The sequence below is a fragment of the Centroberyx gerrardi genome, chromosome 18 (assembly GCF_048128805.1).
Source record: "Centroberyx gerrardi isolate f3 chromosome 18, fCenGer3.hap1.cur.20231027, whole genome shotgun sequence".
Lineage (NCBI taxonomy): Eukaryota > Metazoa > Chordata > Actinopteri > Beryciformes > Berycidae > Centroberyx > Centroberyx gerrardi.
The window spans coordinates 3,257,386-3,282,606 of record NC_136014.1 but is presented as its reverse complement, the minus strand read 5'-3'; the positions used below and the strand labels follow the sequence as shown (position 1 = coordinate 3,282,606).

General features: G+C 42.6%; 1 protein-coding gene across 1 annotated transcript in view; it reads right to left on the bottom strand.

The window, feature by feature from the left end:
* Positions 1 to 25,221, bottom strand: part of tbc1d32 (TBC1 domain family, member 32) — a 107,982-nt gene that overhangs the window by 45,696 nt on the left and 37,065 nt on the right. The window contains exons 23-25 of the mRNA XM_078289717.1: positions 19,045 to 19,153; positions 9,204 to 9,297; positions 8,992 to 9,117 (exon numbers count right to left, since the gene is read on the bottom strand). Coding sequence (XP_078145843.1) covers positions 8,992 to 9,117; positions 9,204 to 9,297; positions 19,045 to 19,153 — 329 coding nt within the window. The remainder of the gene's footprint in view (positions 1 to 8,991; positions 9,118 to 9,203; positions 9,298 to 19,044; positions 19,154 to 25,221) is intronic.

Sequence of the window (25,221 nt, the reverse complement as noted above, 5' to 3'; positions counted from 1 at the left end):
AAGGTGAGAATGACAAGCACATATAAGCTATACTATCTGCAACAGTGTTACAGATACTGTTGGCAGTCTACTTTTTTTACCTCTACATATAGGGCAAAGTCCCAGCAGAATAAGTCAGTATACAGCTTATATGTGCATATACTCCCTACTATGTGCATATACTCCCTATTATGTTTTACTTTGAAAGACTATTAAATTAAATTGCTTGAAATAAAGCGGACATAAATTTGCTTCGCTTTAACCATTACAACAAATGAAATAAAAGCGAGTGTATATAACAACATCAGCGCAGCTAATGAAAAACAATATTGCATTAGGGTTCCCACATTTCAGGGTTCCCAAATGCAGGTTAACAAAAATTGATTTGCGTCGGTATCCAGTAGGCCTTAAACGCCCAGGGTGCTGTTAGTTTGTCTTGCACTGTCTGTTAAAGCCTGTTTTGATTTTTTTTTTTTTAACAGCAGCACCGAGTCCAAAACTAATTTCCCCTCGAGGGACAATAAAGTTTATGTCGCCTCATCATTATTCACCCATACACTCCCACGTGGCAAGGTTTGGTGTTTAGCTAGTCTTTAAACTTTATTTTTATTCCCATCAATTGTATTGTGAGTGTGAATCACCAGAAGCCTTTTTTATGTTTTCTTTCAGAACAAAATCTGTGTGAATGTCCGGCGAGTGCCTTTAATGCAGTATGCTTGCTATTAACCAACTGCTATGTATATGTGGGTGTTGGGCCAGGCCATGTGGTCAAACAAAGGAAAGGCCTACATGTAAGATTGAAAGCCTAAAACACCGGCCTAACAAGGGAATCAGAAACCTGAACTCTAGCCCACCCGCTGGGCTAGGACCTTAAACAAAGGAAAGCAGCGCCAAAATTCCAACAGGCCCTGAAGTTCACACCTAGGTGCAAACTGGCTGAAACCCAACCTCTGGTCTCTCATTGGACGAGACTCGGGAGAACCCCGGGATGTCCCCATGACGTCACCAAGAGTATAAATTCCAGAGATACCTTTCCTCATGGCCCCTTATTGCGACCCCGTTGCTAAACAAGGTGGTACCTGAAACGTTCGAACTATTCTTTTGTTTAGCCGAGGCGCAGTCTTCAACTCGCGGGACGAGACCAGACTGTTTAGTGTTAGCCATAACACTGTTGGATCCAGAAGGATTAGATTAGCTGTTTGTGCATCCGGCATTCTAACTCCTTACACGCACTGCCGTGTGTAGCAGACCTGCAGAAGTGGACTGGAAGAGAATACAGCTAAGGACACTCCTTCCCTCCAAGAAGACAACGTAAGGATACGTTTCTTCCACCAAGTCGACTCCTGGCTGACATCTTCGCTGCCTACGAGGAAAGCCAGCTGGCCGTTGTTCCGTGCACGGAGAGATAACGGTCCCGCAGATATCCTGGGAAACCCCCTGGAATCGATAAGACGGACTCAAACACACACCAATCACTCGAGAGTGAATCCCAAGTAAGAGGCTTTGGTTCTGGGCAGAGACTAGAATAGGTGTGTTGAATAAGCTTACTGATCAGAAGCTGTATTTGTGCGTATTGGGAAGCACATCGGACCGCCGCGTCCATATTATGCTGTATGAATAATACCTCAATCATTATGCTTGCTGCTTAATTTGATTGTGTTAATGTGAAGCTGATTTGTGTTCAATTGCATGCCGCTGAGCTTGCATCCATGTTGGTAGCCACCGTATAAAGCCAATATACTGCCTTTTACCAGTTCAAAGACCAGTAACCCGGCGTACTATTTCCAAGTCGTACCCCGAGTTCCTGTGTGGTAAAAGGCTATTGTTGTGTCTCTAGACGGCGAGTAGAACCTCTAGGTTTACCCTGAGTGTTTCCCCCTTTCTCTCTCTCTCTCTCTCTCTCTCTCTCCCTTACTAACCCACACACACACACACCCACATCTCATTACACATTCATTGCTACTTTAGAATTAGATGGTGTTGGTTTAGCTGCCTAACTCCAACTCCATCTTGGTTCCAAAACCCCCTTTGTTCAAACTGCGCGGTCACAGCCGCCATCTTGAACTCTCGCGAGACGTCCCACTCACGTGGTCACGTCCGCCATCTTGCGCTCTCTCTCTCTCTCTCTCTCTCTCTCTCTCTCTCTCTCTCTCTCTCTCTCTCTCTCTCACACACACACACACACACACACACACACACACACACACACACACACACACGCACGCCTCCATACGTGCCATATGCTGTTTGTGCCTTTATGCTTGTTAGTTAGACTGATAGTTATAGTTGTGTAATAAGTTGTTGATTAACTGCAGTGTTATTGATTATTGATTGATATTGCTAAAGTTAAATAAAACTCCATTATACTTTTAAAGAGAAGTTGTCTGTGATTCCTTGTGCATATGTGTTGCAATAACTGCTGGTTGTGAGGGCCTGTGTACGAATTCACCCTTCACTGTTCACTCATAAATGTACAGTGGTCCTTAAAAACTGTCATTTGGGGGTGAACAGCCATTCTGAGACTGTATTGAAGGTTCGGTTATTGGTCCCTGATTCCAGGGTGGTGCCCCGTTTATATTGACTCCCGTCAATAATTTTATGAATATTAATAATTTCACAATTATTAATTATTAATTGCTAATAACCAAACCTGCCCCTATCAAAGCCCAACAAATGGTGCCCCGTGTGAGGTCTTCTAATACCAGTATTATTGCAATATTTATGCATAATAATCCAGAATTTTGAATTTTTAAATTTTAATTTTTTGGAATTTTAAAAATTTTTGAAATTTTTGAAATTTTAATTTTTTGGAATTTTAAAAAATTTTGAAATTTTTATTTTTGGAAATTAACATTTTGTGTGACTTGCCAAGCATATAGCCAGTTGTGGTTTGTGGATTGCTTCAGTGTGTACAAGTGGTTGGTAATTGATAAATTACTTGATAATTATTGAGTTGTCAGATTGAGCTTGAGTTGGACATACTCTAACACTAACATAGCTGTTACTTATCAGAGCTACTGAGGTCACCTCATTAACGTCCTAATAGGATAGACAGCAGAGAGTAACTAGCTTTAACATTTCAGCTTACAAACCACAGGTCTAAAGCCTCTCCCCTGTGTGTTTGTTGGTATCACAGCGACACTCCTTGTCATAACAAAGGAGTGGGCTACTAAACGTGTTGATCAGGAAAGATAACAATGAGTAGCCAAGACCCCTCCGCGTCTGGAGCTGCAGCTCCCTGGGAGGTAGACAATCCAGAACTGCTGGATGTGGTCGCCGGTCTTATTTCCCTCACCCTTGAGGAAAGGAACAACCTCAAGAGCTATACGCTTAGCGAGTGTGAGGAGGAGCTAAAGAAGCTCATAGGTTATGTTAACCACCCAACAGCGAGGTCACCTCCGCTCACCAAGCAGGAAGTGCTTGGGCGGATAAACCTCCTTCACCAGCGTAAAGTACAGCTACAGGCTGTAGCGCGTGAAGAGATGTTTGCCCACATAAGGCAAGACTATCATCACCTGCGTCAACGATTAGAAAACACAAAATCAGATAACTCTCGGATGAGGAGGCACAGTGAGGATCTGGTCAAGCAGCTCCAGGCTGCCCTACGGCCAGCAGAGACCAGAAGCGAAGAACCTCAGGTCGGTCAAGTAAGTACATTTGCCGACGCCCCTGGTCAGGAAACACCTGTCACCACCTCTGGTTCCCCAACGGGTTCTCTCTTCGACCCACCTGGTCCAAACCCGGTCAGAGGAAACCCAGACGACCCAGCTGAGACCAGCCGGCTGCGTCAAGAACCTCAGGCCGCTCAAAAACGAGAAATGGTTCTTACCCAACGGCTTGAAAGTGGCCAACCAAGCAACCAGGCCACCCCCGCCAATCCGGAGACCATGCCCAAGAGCCTGGGAGCTCCTGAAAGCGCAGTCTCTGAGTTCATCACATTGGATAACTATAGAGCACCTCCACCGGCAAGCCGCCAGGTGGAGCTAAGCGCCATACCCCCCTGGGACGTACCCCGGCCCAGCCTCTGCCATGCCGTTCCGTGCCTTGACCGGACTCCTTCCCCACCGCGAAGGGGGGAGGAACGCACTCAACTCCTGAGTGGACAAAGTGGTTTCGAGCCCTTGCCCACTAGTGAGCCCTACGTGTCACGCAGTTTGCGACTGCGCCGTGATCAAACTCCATCCCCCCCGCGGAGGGAGGAGGAGTACATGCGACTACCGAGTGGTCGAAGGGACTTGGAGTCCCCGACAACCGGTGAGCCTTACGCGTCGCACCTTTCACGCCCACACCGTGACCGAGCTCCCTCCCCACCAAGAAGGGGAAGAATTAGTCCTCATCGCTATGGCGACCTGAGTGACTCGGGAGCTCCGGATGACTCGGACGGCCGACGGCCGCCCCGAGAACCAGAACCAAAGCCCAGGGCTCTCCCCAGTGCAACCACTCCAAACGTCCCTCATCCACCTTTCTTAACCTTCTTGGGCGACCTTGTCCGCAAGGGCAACGCCCGACACATATACACCTCCGTGGAAATAGAAAGGTGTGTAAGCACCCTCGCCTTGCTCGATTCCGGTTCCGAGATCAGCTTGATGTGTTCCAACACCTTTGCGAAGGTCGCCAGAGCGATGTGTTCCCTCGGCAAACCACTCCCAGTCGAGTCCTGCAACGTTAGCATCACCAGCTACACTCAGAACAAGTCGCCCATCACCAAAGGCTTGCCGATGCTCATGCCTCTTTCGGAGCCTGATCCTGGCTCCGAGTCTTCTAGGCCGCCCGTGAGCCCACGTCCGCCGCAGGCTGGCAACCTGAACCTGTTTCACAATCACAGGTCTTTCTTGTGCTCGTTGAAGAACACTAATGCAGCACTGTACAGCCCCCGTGTGGTCGGAGGTGTACACCTCAACGGTCTCACGACCCCGGACGCGCTCCTAGCGCCCTGGTCCGAGAAATCCGCCATCAGTCAGGACCTGCACAATGACCTGTGCCGACCGAACCCTCCGCCAGCCTTCGCACCGCAAAGCCACCGCCTCCTTTCAGCAGAGTCACCACAGACTCTCTGTAAGGCGATTGGAGTATGCGCCCTCTCTATCCAGATTGGGAGAAAACAGGTCGAATGCTTTGTGCGCGTGGTTCCTCAGCTCCGTCCCCCATTCTTCTTAGGGGCGGACCCTCTTGTCAGGTTCGGCGCCCAGCGGGACACAGTCAACCAGGTCCTGTGGTCCCAAGCTGACGCTATAAGCTATTCCCCGACCACTGAACCAGAACATATAACATCAGGGCAGACCATTCCCCAGGCGTGTCAAGTTGCCAGCGAGCTTGATGTGACAATCCCCGCGCGAACAGCAGGTGTCCCCATCCGCCTCGTGACTCTTAAAGGGCAGAAGATGCCTGGCACACAGGCATTCTTTCAACCTTTGCCCCATTTCTGGGAACTCCACTTGACAGTCTGCGGCACGCCCCTTCTTGAGTTGAACAGTCGTTCAACCTACCTTCTGGTCCAGATCCTGGTCAAACCCTACAAGCCGTTCTTACTCCCAGGAGGAGGGGCAGGCTCTACACCCGAAAGGGGGGAGCTGGCTCCACTCCAATAGGAGGAGGACGCACCCCAGTAGGACCACAAGGGGGAGTCGCATGCCCCAACTCACTCCGCCGGCATGCACTAGCTCCTAACCTTATCCCCCTCCCCCTGGTAATAATCTTTGGTAAAACCCTGCAGGGTACCATAGTCGCGGCGAACCTCCACTCCGCTCTCCTCAACAACACCTTGCATGCCTTAGAGACTCTGTCAAAAGTTGTCCAGGAAGACATAACCTATTGGTAGTTAGAGATTTGATGCAGGACCTCACTAGGGAAGTAAGCTCCTCAGCCAACAGTCTGAGTGGTGGAAGGATTCCATCCTATCTGGTCTCCCTAGACCTTGTTGAACAAATCTTAAAATCAGCTACTACCACTGTTGTGCAACCCTCACAGGTACATCTGGCATATAGTCTTGGCAGTGCAATTTCCTATTTTTCATAGGCCCTAGGAACTTCAACGGCAATCAACAACGCCCTTCAGCAGCAGCTTCTGGCTGAAGGGACTAAATTGGTGCAGTTCAGTCTCAAACCGACTGGACTCACTACCACATCCTCCTTAGTGGTTGAATCATCACTGCTATTGTCGCACACTTCATGTATAAATACATCCGGAAGCTACAAGCCAGACTGGACTGTTCGTGTCACCACGATTCGCACACCAGTCTGAGACCATCACACTGGCCAGCTCCAATACTTTCAAGGAGTAAGCCTACTAACCACTAACCACCTTTCCTTTTTCCTTTTCCTCCCTTTTCTTAGAATTCCTTACAGGGATCAAAAGCAGCAAAGGATTGTGTTGGGGTTAATATATATTGCTTACTTAGGATGTGGATGCCTGTGTTTGATGTGTTTGTTCATTGTAGTTAGAAAAGTAAAAACTCTGCCCAGACCTTGCCTCACTGTCTGCCCAGACACCAGAGCCCTCTGTGAACTTGTGAACTCTATGAACTGTATGGACTGTTCCCATTTTCTCCTATCCTCAGGAACATATGGATTGCGTAACCCTCAGGATTACACCTATATGAACTGTCCGGCCCTTGAGTTGCTCTAAAGACTGCGGCCAGCACCCCACTCTTCAGACCAAAGGGGGGATGTTGGGCCAGGCCATGTGGTCAAACAAAGGAAAGGCCTACATGTAAGATTGAAAGCCTAAAACACCGGCCTAACAAGGGAATCAGAAACCTGAACTCTAGCCCACCCGCTGGGCTAGGACCTTAAACAAAGGAAAGCAGCGCTAAAATTCCAACAGGCCCTGAAGTTCACACCTAGGTGCGAACTGGCTGAAACCCAACCTCTGGTCTCTCATTGGACGAGACTCGGGAGAACCCCGGGATGTCCCCATGACGTCACCAAGAGTATAAATTCCAGAGATACCTTTCCTCATGGCCCCTTATTGCGACCCCGTTGCTAAACAAGGTGGTACCTGAAACGTTCGAACTATTCTTTTGTTTAGCCGAGGCGCAGTCTTCAACTCGCGGGACGAGACCAGACTGTTTAGTGTTAGCCATAACACTGTTGGATCCAGAAGGATTAGATTAGCTGTTTGTGCATCCGGCATTCTAACTCCTTACACGCACTGCCGTGTGTAGCAGACCTGCAGAAGTGGACTGGAAGAGAATACAGCTAAGGACACTCCTTCCCTCCAAGAAGACAACGTAAGGATACGTTTCTTCAACCAGGTCGACTCCTGGCTGACATCTTCGCTGCCTACGAGGAAAGCCAGCTGGCCGTTGTTCCGTGCACGGAGAGATAACGGTCCCGCAGATATCCTGGGAAACCCCCTGGAATCGATAAGACGGACTCAAACACACACCAATCACTCGAGAGTGAATCCCAAGTAAGAGGCTTTGGTTCTGGGCAGAGACTAGAATAGGTGTGTTGAATAAGTTTACTGATCAGAAGCTGTATTTGTGCGTATTGGGAAGCACATCGGACCGCCGCGTCCATATTATGCTGTATGAATAATACCTCAATCATTATGCTTGCTGCTTAATTTGATTGTGTTAATGTGAAGCTGATTTGTGTTCAATTGCATGCCGCTGAGCTTGCATCCATGTTGGTAGCCACCGTATAAAGCCAATATACTGCCTTTTACCAGTTCAAAGACCAGTAACCCGGCGTACTATTTCCAAGTCGTACCCTGAGTTCCTGTGTGGTAAAAGGCTATTGTTGTGTCTCTAGACAGCGAGTAGAACCTCTAGGTTTACCCTGAGTGTTTCCCCCTTTCTCTCTCTCTGTCTCTCTCTCTCTCTCCCTTACTAACCCACACACACACACACCCACATCTCATTACACATTCATTGCTACTTTAGAATTAGATGGTGTTGGTTTAGCTGCCTAACTCCAACTCCATCTTGGTTCCAAAACCCCCTTTGTTCAAACTGCGCGGTCACAGCCGCCATCTTGAACTCTCGCGAGACGTCCCACTCACGTGGTCACGTCCGCCATCTTGAACTCTCGCGAGACGTCCCACTCACGTGGTCACGTCCGCCATCTTGCTCGCTCGCTCGCTCTCTCTCTCTCTCTCTCTCTCTCTCTCTCTCTCTCTCTCTCTCTCTCTCTCTCTCTCTCTCTCTCTCACTCTCACTCTCACACACACACACACACACACACACACACACACGCACGCCTCCATACGTGCCATATGCTGTTTGTGCCTTTATGCTTGTTAGTTAGACTGATAGTTATAGTTGTATAATAAGTTGTTGATTAACTGCAGTGTTATTGATTATTGATTGATATTGCTAAAGTTAAATAAAACTCCATTATACTTTTAAAGAGAAGTTGTCTGTGATTCCTTGTGCATATGTGTTGCAATAACTGCTGGTTGTGAGGGCCTGTGTACGAATTCACCCTTCACTGTTCACTCATAAATGTACAGTGGTCCTTAAAAACTGTCATTTGGGGGTGAACAGCCATTCTGAGACTGTATTGAAGGTTCGGTTATTGGTCCCTGATTCCAGGGTGGTGCCCCGTTTATATTGACTCCCGTCAATAATTTTATGAATATTAATAATTTCACAATTATTAATTATTAATTGCTAATAACCAAACCTGCCCCTATCAAAGCCCAACATGGGTCTAGCATCATGAATCACAGTTTTATTTCTGCTATATTTGATGTATTAGTTTAGTTTATTTTTCCTCATATGGAGTCTTATTCTTGTGTGTTTAGAAATTTCCCAGGTATTCATTCCTTAATTCAGTCGTGGCCATGACTCAGTCGAACCTACTGGCCAAGATATTAACCCATCCATATGACCATTATTACCTCCACCAACTGAGTTGGACGAGGGTTATGTTTCACCCCGTTCCGTCTGTCTGATTGTCTGTCTGCTTGTCTGTTAGTGGGATAACTCCAAAAGTTATGAATGGATTTGCATGAAACTTTGTGGAGACTGGAAAACTGATTAACTTCCATAGCCATCCAATGACCTACCAGTTCCAGTGAGGATGTTGGGCTTGGTGGTCATGACTTTGCAGTACTGTCTCCGGCAGATCTCCATCCAGCTCTCCTCCTTCTCCGTGTCTTTAGATGACGCCAAAAATGCACTGATCTCAGAGTCTATATGACAAAGAAATAGATAAATAAAACTACAACTCAAAAATACAGTGGTTTATACAGGCTTTTTCAATCAGTGTTCGTCTTACCCTGTTTGCTGTGGTTGGTCTTTGGGGTGTCCAAGGTGTAGCATTGAGGCAGAGGGTAGCATGAGAACATGGGCCAGGGGTAAGGATTTGCTCCCTGGAATGAACACATGCAGAATTTCAGTGGAGCTTTTGATCACTTCAGTACACCCTGATATACATACATCCTTGCTTAGAGTAGTCTGCACATATATGTTTACTGCATGTGAAACTTTTCTCCAGCGAAACCAGTCCTTTTTAAATACATTGGGCCCGATTCAGACAACAGTGGAGTATGACGCATAAGTCTGTTTTTATGCACCGCACTCCACCAATGAAGGTGATGAATATGTACAGAGTATCTGCAGGTTTCAGAAATCCAATGTTTTGAAGTCCTAAAGCCAAACCTCAAACTATAAATGGGCAGTATAAGAAAAAGGACACCAAGGAAATGAACTGTTTAGAGACATCATGTCCAACTGTGTTTATTAAAGCAGATTCAATGGCATCTTGTATTCATATTGTTCTGTATTAATCTAAGAGTCAACATGCATGTGGATCAAATTTACTGTAAACTGTAAGAGCAAGTAATGTAATAGAAGAAAATAAACCAAACATACTGCTGGTCCAAGTCACAGCTTTTGGTGAAACAACACAATTGGTGGCATTTGCCTTTGACTCTGTTTTGACTAGATGGTTGCTATGGCTGTTTGCTGGAATACTGATCTGTGTTGACTTGTTAGATTTGTAGCATGCTCTCTGACAGTGTTTGCTAGCACATTATAAGTGTTTCCAAAAAGTTTACATGCAATGAGCAATGCAAGTGGAGAGTGGCTTGTTGATGACTTCAGTGCAGAGCAGTTTTCATGAAGAAACTCATCTTTTGATCTAAAATTTGTCCCAAGGGCAAGTTGCCAATTCAATCTTTGTGCGCAGTCATCTTAAACAAAACTGAATTAAAGGCACAGGGTATTTAAAGGTAATGCTTCAGTAAAAAGACGTAAAAGGGTAAAATCCATTGTCTGATTTCTACAGCAACAATGGGGAGCACAAAGAAGCTCAGGTTTGGAGACCCATGGATAAGCCAAGGAACACCCGTAGTCCTCATTGTGCACATTAAGTAGCCCAAGTCTGAATAGCTCAAACATTCGTATCTCAATCCATGTGTGACCCACGCAACTGTAGTCTGAATCAGGCCCATTGTCTTCCTCTCCATCATTTGATATGAATACAATCTTTCTTTCTTTTTAAATTACTTTTAAAAAGGCACAAAGCGCCTGACTGAAAAGTCACGTCTGATCCCACATGCAACTGCATTCGTTAAACGTGGCATATCCTAGTTTTAAAGAACCATAACTCGCTTGACATTTGACTTGCCAAAACAATGTGCTCTAAATGTTAATGGGGTTTAGAAAGCAGGCTCCTTTATCTAATTGTCTGTGTCCTCCACTCATGATAATCCCTGCTGGTATTTGAGCCCGCCACTCCCATGGCGATGTGCTACTCCTGGATGAAATGACAAAACGCTGCACACAAAGCCCTGGATGTTGGAGAGGCGTTGATGATGGCCTGCACTCCTTACACGGCTTTGGGACTCAATAACAACTTTTAAAATTCCATCCATTTCGGACTTCCGGTGAGAGTTTCAAGATGGCGGCATAAACCGAAAACTCTCCCGGTCAATTTTAGAAGAAACTCCACCAAAACACGAGTATTGCTCTTACAAGAAACTAAAATGACCCAGAATGAGTGTGGTTAGAAGCAAGAAAATTTCGGGGAAAAACAAAGACCACGACGAGAGAAAAGAAAAGACAACAACGAACGATGACAAAACCAGCATGGGAAGGATGGAACCTAGCGGCAAGGAGGAGGACTTTACTACCGCTAAAGCTATCCAAAACCTGGGCAGAGATATACAAAACCTGAAAAAAACAACAGGAATTCAACAGTTTCAGGACAGAGATAAATCAAAAGTTACAAAGTGTCGTCGGGGATGTCCGCAACCACGGTACAAGGTTAACCGAAGTAGAACAACGGGTGGAAGAAACGGAGACAGCTAACACTGAGTTAAGGGACGCCCTGCTTTATTCTCCCAGACAACAGAGACTCCTTCAAGCCAAAGTAACGGACCTAGAAGGAAGGTCGCGCCGTAATAACATCCGCATATACGGCATTAAGGAAGGCACAGAAGGAAGCTCAATGCTAACATTCATTGATCATTTTCTGAAGACGGAGGTGGCACTTGACAGGAATGATGATCTGCAAATTCAGTGAGCCCACCGGTCAATCGGCCCTAAACCTCAAGATGAAACCGTGTCAAGATCCATTCTGGTTAATTTCCAGAGATACGACATCAAGGACAAAATACTTAAAACAGCCTGGGCAAAGAAGATCACCTGTGAAGGAAAAGTGGTCGCGTTTGCACACGACTTTCCTACTGAGGTGAACAATAAACTCAGAGAGTACAAAGATATAAAGAAAACTCTCAATGAGAAACAGATACGTTTCCAGACGCCATATCCTGCCAAGATGAGGATTCACTGGGAAAACGGACCCCGCCTCTACAACAGTGCAACAGAAGTACTCGAGGACATGAGAAGGCGAGGCTACTCCCTGGACCTGCCGCAAACGACTGACACCAACTGGGAACAGAGACTCACCCAAGACGCACACTGGAACAGAAAGGACGGAGATCGCACCACACGAGTCCGAGAGAGGCTCAGAGATTTCCATCGACAACAAGTGTGAACACTGTATCAGCGGAAATTACGAGGTATAAACTGTTCTAATTTCATACACTGTTAAGATTATAGAATAAATCCCCCCGCAGTAAAAATAGGCGTACACACACCTTCCAACTGCTAATCCAGGTCCAAACAGACAGACACGTTTACACACACCTTTATTCCCCCTCTTTCTGCCCCCTCCCCCTCCGTAATGATAACTTAAATACTGGTACATTTGAACCCCATTCACCCCACTTTTATCTGTTACCTTATTTCATTCTTTCCCTGGACCTCCGTTGTATAAACAAATGAACAAAACCGACCGGGAAGAGACTAAATGACTGTTTGGCTCAAGAGGAAAAAGAGACTTTGCTTTCTGCAAAGAGGGAGCCCCTACATGATGTAGGACTGATTCTCCATCAGTATATGAATAGGTTCGTGAAGATGGCAGGGCAGTGTAAGACCCTGATGTTGGAAGTCAACATTATACTGGTTCCTAATGTTCTTGTTAATATTATTTGTTACTGTCACAGTCCATATGTTTATGTTGCCGGCACATGCAGGTTGAGCTATTGTTATGGGGTACAGTAATTTCAGAGTAGCTTCTTGGAACGTGAATGGCTTAAATAATCCAGTTAAGAGGAGTAGAGTAATGACAAAAATGAGAAGGGAAAATAACCAAATCATATTCTTACAGGAAACCCACCTGTCTCAAACTGAACACGAAAAATTAAAAAGATTTGGGTATAAGAACACATTTTACAGCACCTTTAAAACAGGTCACAAAAGAGGAGTTGCAATATTATTACATAACTCTGTTAATTTTGAATTAGTTAGGGAGATCAGGGATACTGAGGGCAGATATATCCTAGTGCAAGGCAAAATAGAAAATAAATTGACCACCCTTCTTTGTGTTTATCTACCTCCACAAAGCGATCAAAATATTATGAAAAAGGTTCTTGAACTGATTGCTTCAGAAACACAAGGCACGTTAATCTGTGCAGGTGACTTTAATACAGTAATAAATGGCAAATGGGATACATCTAATAATAAGAGAAATGTGTCTCCTCAGACTAAATTACTGAGAAAGGGTCTGGATGAAATGGGCTTATTGGACGTTTGGAGGGATCTACATCCATCAGACAAATATTATACTTTTTACTCTGCTCCCCATTAGGGTTGGGCGGTAATACGGTAATACGGTATCCCGGGGTATTTGAAAATAGCAACGGTGTCCGTTTCATTACCGTCATAAAAACATTTCTGGCAGAAGAAGAGGAGAGAGATGCCCAACCTGCACCCCCGAAAAAAAAGATAACTTTGGGCAGTCTCTTGCAAAAAAAAGCTGATGCGGCGGGCGCGGCAGGTCCCGTCGGACTCGGCACCACAGAGGAGCGAGCAGAATCGGAGATGAATGCCTATTGTCGCGAGCCTGTGATTCACAGAGAGGAAGATCCCCTTCTCTGGTGGAAATCAAATGGAGCCAGCCGCTTTCCGCTGATGTCGAGGGTGGCCCGAAAGTACTTGTGCGCGTGTGCCACAAGCTCACCATCAGAGCGGGTGTTCAGCACCGCAGGCGAAGTTGTAAGTCCGTTATGTGCCCTGCTCAAGCCGGAAAAAGTAAATATGCTTGTTTTTCTGGCGAAAAACCTAGAATAGGCTTGAAGAATAGCCTAACGTTGCGGTCTGTAGGATACGCTTTTATGCCCATTTTCGTTACTGCCGTTTTTGTTATTTATTGTTATTTTGTTATTATTTGATAAGCCTACTGGATGCTATAGGCTTTTAATTTAATTTATTTGTACTGGATTGTAGCCCATAGACAATTTGTTGTTAATTTCATTCCATTTGGTTGACAGACGTCCGAGAATTAATTTCATGTCCTTGCACTATTTTTTATTTACCTTAGGCTACCCGCTGTATTTGCACTCGTTTTATATTTGTTGTTAATAGATGATACATACATCATCTATTATCATAATAGATGATGATACAATGTGATTTTTAATCAGATGGTAATACCGTATACCACGGGAAAATTTGGGGAAGGTTTAACGGTGTCAAAAATTGGATACCGCCCAACCCTACTCCCCATGCGACATACTCAAGAATAGACTATTTTTTTATGTTTCAAAATGATAGACATAGGATTGTGAATTGCGATATAGGAACTAGAGATATCTCAGATCACTCACCAATCTATTTGATATTACATTTGGATAGTAGACCAAAGAAAACAATTTGGAGACTCAATACAAGCTTGCTTAACAATAAAACAGTTATACAACAAGTAAAATCTGAAATTAGGACCTTCCTCGATCTTAATGACAATGGGGAAGTGAACCCAAATATACTATGGGACACCTTAAAGGCAGTTGTCAGGAGTAAACTGATATCCCTCAGTACAGCAATCAAGAAGGCAAAGGAAAATAAGCTTAAACAGCTCAAATATAATCTAAAAGAATTGGAAAGGGAACATAGCGAAAATCAGAACCCCCAAACGATGATTAAAATTAAAGAAATTAGAAATCAGATCTTGGACATTTATAAAGAAGAATTAGAGAAAAAACATACATTTTTAAAACAATCATATTATGAGGCAGGTCCTAAAGCTACAAAATGATTAGCAAAGAAAATACGGAAAAAACAGACCTCGCAATCAGTATATAAAATATTAGATCCTAAAACAGGACAAATACATAATAACTTAGATGAAATCGATACTGCATTTCAAACATATTACAAGACTCTCTATTCACAACCAAAACAAGAAAGTAAGGAGAAAATAAAAACCTTTTTAAATTCCCTAGACCTGCCCTCAATTGGAGAACATCAAAATGAGCGCCTAATGTCACAGATCACGAAAGAAGAATTGGAGACTAAACTGAACAAATTAAAAAATAATAAAACACCAGGAAGTGACGGGCTACCAGCTGAATGGTATAAGATCTTTAGAGAAGATTTGACTCAAGTACTTTTAAATTCCTTTAATTGGACACTTGAGGAAATGTCAATCCCACCTTCGTGGAATGAAGCTGTCATTTCTGTCATCCCAAAAGAGGGCAAGAATAAAATGTTATGTAGCTCATATAGACCGATTTCGATTTTAAATCAGGATTACAAATTGTATGCGTCCATCATGTCCAGGAGACTAGACTCCTTCATTCCTGAACTAATTGACAGTGACCAAACCGGCTTTGTCCGGGGACGCCAAACGCAAGATAATATTATACAAAACATCAGGAAAACAAAAATGAATGCTGTGTTAGTCAGTCTAGATGCTGAGAAAGCTTTTGACTGTGTTAGTTGGGAATATTTATTTTTGGTCTTAGAGCGATTTGGCTTTGATGAAAAGTCAATTAACAGCATTAAAACCTTATATTCTGCCTCTACAGCAAGAATCAAGATAAATGGACGTCTTACTGACCGTATAAATTGGAAAGATCCACTCGTCAAGGATGCCCCCTTTCACCAACCCTTTTCGCACTTTACATAGAACCTCTGGCACAAGTAATAAGAGAAGATTGTAATATACAGGGAATTCTGGTCAATAACAGGGAACACAAAATAGTGTTGTACGCTGATGATGTTTTGCTATATATCCGTAATCCAAATGTCTGCCTTCCTACCCTTTTAGATCTCCTTGGCATATTTGGCACATATTCAGGGTATAAACTCAATATACAAAAAATGCAAATATTAACATTTAATTACAACCCATCGCCTGAACTTAAGCAAGGACTCCCCATTGACTGGTCTCGGAAAGCGATCAAATACCTGGGAGTTTGGTTAACACATTGTCCTAGTGACTTATATAAAAAAAAACGATGAAACCGTAAACAAGAAAATTAAAGAGGATCTTAGTAATTGGTCAACACCCTTACTGAATTTTAGTGCAAGAATTGAGACTATAAAAATATCTATTTTACCTAGACTATTGTATTTATTTATGTCACTACCAGTTAAAGTCCCAACCAGACAATTTCATGAATGGGACAAGCAAATTTCACGGTTTATTTGGAATGGAAAGAAACCAGGGATTAAATATAGTACGTTGATCATCAGAAAGGAGGGAGGAGGTATGTCTCTCCCTAATCTTAGGGATTATTACCATTCTGCCCAATTAAAAACTATAGTTCTATGGTGTGACAGTGGATATGAGGCAAAATGGAAGGAGATGGAGAGGGAATGCAAGGGTATCCCAGTGCGAGCAATGATTGGGGATCACAAATTAATGATAACTTATCCAGACCACTTGAGCCCCTTCATCTCATTTACCTTACACACCTGGTTTGACGTTATAAAGCAATTAAATTTGTGGGCCCAGTTAAAAAAACTTAGATGGGTTGCAGATGATACAGAATTTAAACCAAATTGTATGGATTCTAGATTTAAGTACTGGGTGAATAAAGGTATTACTGCTTACTGTAATATAATGGAGAAGAACACATTACAAAGCTTTCAGACACTAAGAGAAAAATACAATTTGGAAAAGCATGATTTTTTCAGATATTTACAGTTACGCCAATATTTCTTAAAAGAAATTGGGAAAAATGAGGCAATTACGGAACCTAATGAAATAATACAATTAACGGTACAGGCATACACTGGTAGTTCTAAATCAGTAGTTTCAAAACTTTACCAGGGAATTGCAAAGGGTAGGAGAACTACCACAAACTATATCAAGGCGAGATGGGAGAAAGAATTAAATGATAAAATAACCAGTCAACAATGGGAGAACATGTGTGAAACTATTTTTTCTACTTCTTGTTCTATGTATTGGCGTGAATTCTGTTGGAAGAACCTCATTCGTTTTTTCATTACTCCTAAAATGAAAACATATCTACCATCGATAGATCATACATGTTGGAGAAATTGTGGGGATGATGGGGCAAATCACCACCACATCTTTTGGAGCTGCCCAAAGATACAACTATTTTGGGAAAGTATTTGGAGAATCATGCAGCATATTCTTGGGCGGCAGATCCCATTGATGTGCGTGTCACTTTATTTGGGCGATCTACCAGAAGGAATAACAGGAAATGACAGATACCTCCTGAAAATATTGACTGTAGCAGCAAAAAAAGCAATCACTCGTAAATGGTTACAGGCCGATCCACCTACAGTAGATAATTGGCTTGAAATCATCAAAGAGATTCATGAGATGGAAAGACTGACTTTCCTACTGAGACTGAGAAATGACTTATACTGCGCAAGATGGATAATATATTTGTTGGAATAAGGAACGCAGTTGGTGGCTTTTTCCCCCCTCATCCTCACTGTTTAAAATGTCACTTGCCTTCCTTCTGCTGTATGCTCTACCAATCAAGGAAACCTATATACAAATGATGTAGTGCTGTATAAAGACCCCCTGTTCATAATCCATAAAATATATTGTCTGTTATCTGGTTGTTGTGGATACCATGATGCCTGGCAACAATGTTGTTGTACTGTGATGATGTTTTTATTGTTTTTGTTTTTTTGTTTTTTTTTTGTCAAAAGACCTAATAAAATCTAAGTGTTAAAAAACAACAACAACAACGCAGAATTACCACTCATTGTTTATATCTGACAATATTTTTAAAAAGCTGATAATATTTGCCGCTCCTTATATACAGTACACAGTCTGTCTCAAGAGCGATGCACAGTGTGTGATGGTGAGTTTGTAGACTTTTTCAAAACTTCCTAAGTATTTGTTTACGTTCTTTTATACTTGACACTTGACACATTTGATACACAACCACAAATAAAGTTTGGAGTGTCAGGAACAGCCACGGTTTTGACACTCTAACGCTTCCTTTTTCACTTATTCACAGAGAGCGGATTAATTTTTAATTTGTTTAGTAAACTATGGACAATCCTCAGTATTTATTTAACAGCTCGCTGTGTTTTATTTACCAGCGCCAGGAGAGACGGGAATTAACGGAGACACGTTCCTCGCCGAAATGTCTGTGGGCAAAGAGGAGCAACGGAGTGAAACTGATGCCGCTTACAAAAAAAAATGCAGCTGTTTTCCTGTAAAAAAACTGTCCAGGATGGTGCTGAAACGCTCATTAAGGCCTCGTTCAACTCATTAAACAAAAGCTGCATTCTGTCTGAACATCGCTGTTTACTGGTTCCCCATGTAAAACTCTCATTCTTATCCTATCTTTGACCTCAGCCAAAATGAGGTTTTTTTTTAGGTTGGTGTAAATATCACCTAAATAATTCAAATCTATTGCAAAACAGGCTGAGTAAATAGCGCTGCAGTCTTTCAACTGCGGATGTTAAAAGCCCCATTGGCCATCAATTGAACCCATTTAATCTGTAATAGAATTAAAAGTATCACATATCAAAATAAGAGATGCATTGAGTTTATTCTGTGTTCCGTGATGAAGCTGTGCTCCATTTTTCATATTATTTTGTTGAGATTAAACAACAGCGAAAGGAGATATTAAACAAGAAATCCACCGTTCATTCATACAGTGCCTCTATCATTTATTCAATCGTTCATTACTTCAGTAGCCGGGTCTCCATCTGAGAACTTTTATGGGAAATATCATGAAATATGCATAGCGAATTAGAAAAGCTGAATGAAAACCGTAAATTTCCCCAGTTTCGCCCCAAAAGGTTTTTTGCACTCGCTAAAGAAATCATGGAAACGCATTTGTGGAACAAATAGTGATGTGGGGCGGGCTTCATTCAGTCTGCACAAGCAGTGTCTAAAGTGTCTTTGGACACTCTGAAATGTAAAATAGTAAAACATCTGTCCGCCACAACCTTCCAGAAAAGATACACATGCTGCCGTTCCCATTTAAAAGTCCCTGTCGTGGTTGTACGGCCATTAGCTGGTGCATTAAAACATCGCCGAGTGCATTTCTTTGTTTTCCTCTTCTGACAGCATGAAATATGGCCAACATTAGCTGACACTAAAAAACAACAACAATTTGTTCAATACTAATCAAATCTTGAAAGACTCCCATTTTTCTCATGGATGTGTTTTCTGACGTCGAGCGAAGCCAATTTATGCACTGAATGAAACGCACCCAGTTTTTTTCAAACGTTTGCATAAAATCCAAACGACAGGTGGATGGAAAGATGGAAACATAGCTAGTATCATTCCAAAAGCAGGTTATGATGAAGAGTGGAGCGGAGCTGACCTCTTGCAGGGCTCGAGGGGGAAGCCTCCTCTCGGACGGACCGCCCACCGCACTGACGCGGGCCAGAACGTGGTTCCTCTCCACTGACAGGCTGTCTATGATGAACTCACTGAGAAGGTAAATAAAGGGAACAACAGGTGAAGGCAGGAGCGAAAACAAAAAGTGTGAGGGAAAGGGAAGGGAGAGAAAAAGTAGGGGAAGTTTAGATACCGTTCAAAATAAAAGTTAGATGACACTGAATAGGAGAGAGAAGAGAAGAGCAGGAAGAAAAAGGAAAGAAGAGATAATGATGTCAATGATGATAATGGGCATGGGAGGTGGGAAAGGGGGGGGGGGGAGACAGGAGGAGAAATTAACCAGTCATCGTTCTCCTAAATCGAGCCAGCACTCAGACGCGCCGTGTGAGTCGACATTTCAGGGCCATTTCCATTCATAACCAATAGCCACGGCTGTGTCCGCCATTTCCGAGAGAGAGAGAGAGGCACTCTAACACCCACTTTTGGAAATGACCTTTTCGCTTCCTTTCCGCTTTGGTTAATTTTATTTGTGACAAGGCAAACAAACAAACAATTCCTCATCCTGGGCTGGGATGATTAAATCTAAAAGCGCTGTGTCATAACAGGATGATGCACAGAGGAACAAAAAGCTTTTACTGAGCGAATATGAGAGAGACTGACTATGTGAGAGTTGAGTGTGCGAGATGTGGAAACTATTGAAATGTTGATATAAGTTACTTCCGTTCAACTTCCGTTCAACAAAGAGTGGTGGAAGAGTTTTTAACAGTGGATAAAAAGAAGCTTTTACTGACAAAAGAGTTTCAGTATTTTCAATTTAGAAGAAAGTCCACTTTGGATATTGATTGAATTGAAAGTGAAATGGATCACAACCCTGTTTTACTGGGTGAGTCAGTTAGGCTTTCCTAGTGTGTGTGTGTGTGTGTGTGTGTGTGTGGTCGGGGCCTGAGACTCGGTTCCACTGAGGAGGCGGTTCCAGTGTTCCCAGAGCATATATGGCTACGCTTCAATAAAAAGGACAAACTAGATGAGTCTTGATCAAACGCTTTCTATCTCTTCTGTCTAATGTTTGCCATTCGCTTCGGCTAAAGGAAAACTGCGAGACTGCTCCCGACACTCACTCTGCCTCCCGCTGAACTCATTACGTTATCTCATAACCTTTCAGTCACTCGCACACACAGTGCACAGTTGTGTGGTGTGTGTGCAGTGTTAGAGGCTGGAGTCATTTTGGTGTTAAGGGTATTTTAATAACAAAAGTACAACGATGATATGGGGAGTAATAATTAACAGTTAGCAATATTTTTTTAAATGTATTCTAATTTGGGATTCACCACAGAATTTCAATGAATTCAATATAAAATGTCATTACACGCTTTTTGGGGGGTTTCTATAAAGAGCTATAATGGTAATATCAGTGATTTAGTTTTAAATTAAACGGTTGGTGTGAACTATGAGCTCCAGTTGGTGATCATCATTAGGCGAACACCAATGATATTCTCAGAAAAACGTTTTATTGTCCTTAAAAGACCCTATCCTCATATAACTTATACCAGTTTGACACTACTTACTACTTACCTATGTTATATACTGAATTTCCAGAGGTGTGACCAAGTCAACTTCGCTCGAGTCCCAAGTCAGTCTCAAGTCTTAAGGCACAAGTCTCAGTCAAGTCCTAAGTCTAAATGTAGATTAGCAAGTCAAGTCCATGTCATTAATGTCAAGTCTCAAGTCTAAATGTAGAACAGCAAGTCAAGTCAGAACAAATCAAGAGTCCAGTATCAATTTAATATCTTAAAGAAAACTAAATATCTAGGACTTTTCAATGCAATATGGTTTTAATAGGATAAAAACTTGGTAAGAGCATCATGAGTTTGATTTCTATAATCAGTTTCCACTTCAATAAATTAAATCATTCCATACAAATTCAGAAAACAGAATTCAAATTCAGTTTTCTTTTTGTAAAAGTAATTTACAAAAACACAAAATCTTTTGTAAAGACTTTAAAAGACTGACTTTTCATGACTTTTCAAGTCATCAAAATACAAGTCAAGTCAAGTCTTAAGTCTTCTCTTCATACAACAAGTCAAGTCTCAAGCAATTAAAATTGTGAAATGAACCTGACTCGAGTCCAAGTCGTGTGACTCGAGTCCCCAGCTCCGTGAATTTCATATCCTTAAGATTTATGTCAGCCTAAAAGAAATGGGTAAGCTTTGTTTAGGTGGGTTTACGCTCCACTACGTACCCCTCACCGCTGGCCGGCTCGGTGGTGTTCTCCCTTTGACACTGGAACAGCATGAAGCAGATGTTGTACTGGCTCTCCAGCAGCAGAAAGGAGTCCAGATTACAGCACAGCACACTGAGCAGTCTGCAACAGCACACACACACAAAGACAGAGGAAAAACAGAGGTGTGAACTTTAGCGCAAGAGCATTCAATGCCAGTGTTGTGCAAGTTCACACTTTACAAGAGCTAGCTCAAAGTTCAGTTCGCACAGATTAAAATGAACTAGTTCACGTTCATAGTTCACAATTTTGAATTTTGAACTAAGTTCACAGTCCCAAAAAATGAACTAGTTCACGTTCATTTCTTCTGTTTTTTTTAAATGTGCTGCTCCAAGCTATTCTTTTTCAATAGAACCTCCTCCTACACATCCATCCCCAGACCCTAATCATTGCCACTGCCCACTTCCCTAACTAAATGAATGAAAAGTGCTTTAAAAATATAAAATAAAAAAAATACATCAATTCATAATTATTAACAATAATGAATAAACATTAGTTATTTTTATGACTATATCAATGAGCACTAATAGGGACCTAGAGGTAATATCGAGGTAGACCACAAAAAGCCCCAGTGGTTTGCATGATAAGAGAGTTGACAGGGAGAGAGAGACGAGAACGAGAGAGCAAGAAGGACAAGGTAAGAGAATTAGAGGAGTAGAGGGAGAGAAGATTTGAGCATTAATGCTGTGGATAATAAAGGTAATAAATCATGAAAGCATCAACATGATGGATGGGGGCCATTCCTTAGGGGCCATACTGCGGGGAGAAAGGGAGAGAGAGAGAGAGAGAGACAGAGACAGAGAGACAGAATAAGGCATAAGGACAAGAGGTCGAAGAAAAAAATGCAGGAGAAAAAAAGGAGAGAGTGCGCACAGTGAAGTTGTCAGGCAACAAGGCCTTTTGCTGTCGTTAAGCGACAGAGATTTCTCGCCGCAATGGATCATAATGACAGGACAGCTGGTTTTCTCATCGACAGCAGCCTTCGCTAACGATCGGTAGAGGAATGACATGAAGCAGTGTTTCTAGGGGCTTCTCAAATGTTTTCATGTCACAGGCCCCCGAACAGAAACTCGGCCGCAGACTCCCGTTTGACTGGATTTAGTCCCAGGGATCCAAATGGGAAGATTTTAGTTGTTGATTTAGTATTGTAGTGTCTACACTGTATGTGGGGAGTAGAGTGAAACCTCAGATTTCAATAGTCATTCTTACACATTCTCTAATCTCTGCTGAATTGAATTATTGTATATTACAGTAGCCTATATAGAAGTATTCATTTCTTATCTTATGCAGATGACACGCAGATATATGTACCAATAAAACCAGGAGATTCCAGCACCCTCAACAGCCTCAAGGATTGCCTTTTTCAGAAATTAAGTGCTGGGTGTCCCTAAATTTTCTTCCATCAACCAGATTCAAGTCAATATTGGAAATGACAATGACAATGTTAAGCCTGTAGCTAAATATTTGGGTGTGGTAGACTTCTGTTTTAATGTCCAGGTTAAGAGGGCTGTTTAGTCTTGCTTCCTTCAGTTAAATATTAATATTTACAAGATTTTTATCCTTTGCTGACCTCAAAAAGGTTATCCAGGCCTTCGTCTCGCCACCTTTAGATTACTGTCATCTCGGGCTTTGGGCCCAGGACGGCCTTCTAATGGTCCATTAACTTGTGGAATATTTTATTAAACATCTTTCTTTGACATTTAGATATAATTTGTGATACCGGGATATTTTTTAATTTTATAAGTTTCCATCATAGGGTAATAGGTCAGCAATTCATTTTTACCCACTTTGTAAAAATGGTTTGGTCTGCTAAGCATGCCGTATCAAGGTCAACAGAGTTGCTGTGCCCACTCTCTTTAGTCTTTCAAGCTAGTAACTAAAGTGGTAAGATGGCTTCAAATTTTCTAAAGTCAAGCATCCAGCAAAGAAACAAAATGAGAACTGTAATGTCAGAGGGTTCATGACCAAATTGAAGTACAAACAGGACTTTAAGGACATAGTCAATGATTTTGCCACAAAGAGAGTTTGACGTTTGGCATTTGGAGCATGACAAAACATGAGGTAGGAGTGCATCATTACCTGAGTATTAATTGCTGGATATTATTGTTATGAAATAAGCTACAGGCTTATATATAAATATTAACCAAGATTTGACAGGTGTGGTACAGTTTTTGCTGCCATAGGTTTGGTAATTTGACGCACGGCGGTAGAGGATGTCTAATATTATATTTGCGAGAAGATTAACTGTGAAAACAGTGGTAAGAGTTAGTAATTAATGCATTAGTTGATAATGTGTGTGGGCTAATTGCTTCAGTACTTAGAGAGAGGAAAGCTCTTGCCTGTGGTATGTAGATTTTATGCATTCTGTGTGCGTTATGACCAATGACTGCTCTGTGGGCAGTCTGGACTGGAGATGTGATGAGGGTTAGTGGGAGGGGGCCCACAAGGATCATTTTGTCCTGAACACAGGAATAAAATTGATAAACCCCTGGTATATGCTATATAGGAAGACAAGACAAGAACAGGAAAACAGGGCACAGGAAATGAGGACAAACAACTCACATCAATGCACCTCAAAAGGTACAAAGAAAGCCTTACAGAGGAAAGTGTGAATTCAAATTAATGGCACACCTGCCAAGGGCCATAGTTGCTGTCAGACAGAATTTTCACCAGTCATACTATAACTTAACTATAACTTGTAGTAATGACATACATGCAGTATTTGGTCAGTATCTTGGAAATGTGAAATTCAGATTTGGGGTGGTTATATTTATGTCTTGTCATCCTGTGGTCTGTCGGCTGTGGTCAGGGAGGAACCTCCATCATATTGGTGATGGATAACGTAACAAGCTGAAATCCAATTTTCAATAACAGGCCAATATTGGCAAACCTATTTATCAGTCTAACCCAAGTCAGAATTTGTTGCTCACCATTCAAACAGTGAGCAGAACATCTCAAACCGACTCTTTGTCTCTGCTCGCCTCGCTTAGAAACAACAACTGAATAATAAAAATGCCTGGGTTATTTTTGAACATTAAAATAAGGGTCCTCTTACTTACAAGTCTGATCCTGCATTTTAAAATGTCATTTCAATTGTCAGTGTGGGGAGGGGGGAGGGATGAAAAAGGGCAGGATTTAAACAATTTTGTGTAGTATTTTAACGCAATTATTCAGACAAAAGACACAAAAGGTGGGGTTTCAAGCTCCTCGTGTTATTTGGTGTGTGTGTGTGTGTGTGTGTGTGTGTGTGTGTGTGTGTTAGCCTTCGTGAAGGACATCTCTCCTTTTTAAGCAGCTGCTTCACTCCCCTGATGTGGTGGCCAGTTGCTTGGACTCCTGTCTGACTGACAACTCTACTCACTCATTCTGACAGCAGCGCGGCAAGAGGCTGAGAGTCTGTCAGGCCTTGTGACCCCTCTCTGTTTGAAACACAGAAGTGGAGAGGCTGGCCCGCTTCCATTTTGTCAGCTGGATGGGCGTCTTTTATTAAGTGGGGTGAAGAATGCCTGTAAAATCAAAGGCGATCGAGACGTTTCTTTTTGACGTGGGAAGAGAATTACAGGCCTAACCCAACGTGTTCAGCATAAGAGTATAGGCTACAGATCTATGACATCTGACACGTACAGTTGATGCATTAATAATACGTATGCAAAACCCTGGGATGAGGAGTGTCTGTCCCGTGAATGCAGCCTCATGCTCATCCCGAGGTTGGATAAATGTAAGCATTTGTTCCCCTGTCCTTGTACAGTAAGCACTGTCATTATTAAATGTGTTTATTTATAACTTACATTAAAAATGTGAATCAAAGACAAGACCTACAGTTGGCTGCTCTTTGTGTTAGGATTTTTGTGTTATCCTTTCAGGTGTGTTATGAGCCCATTT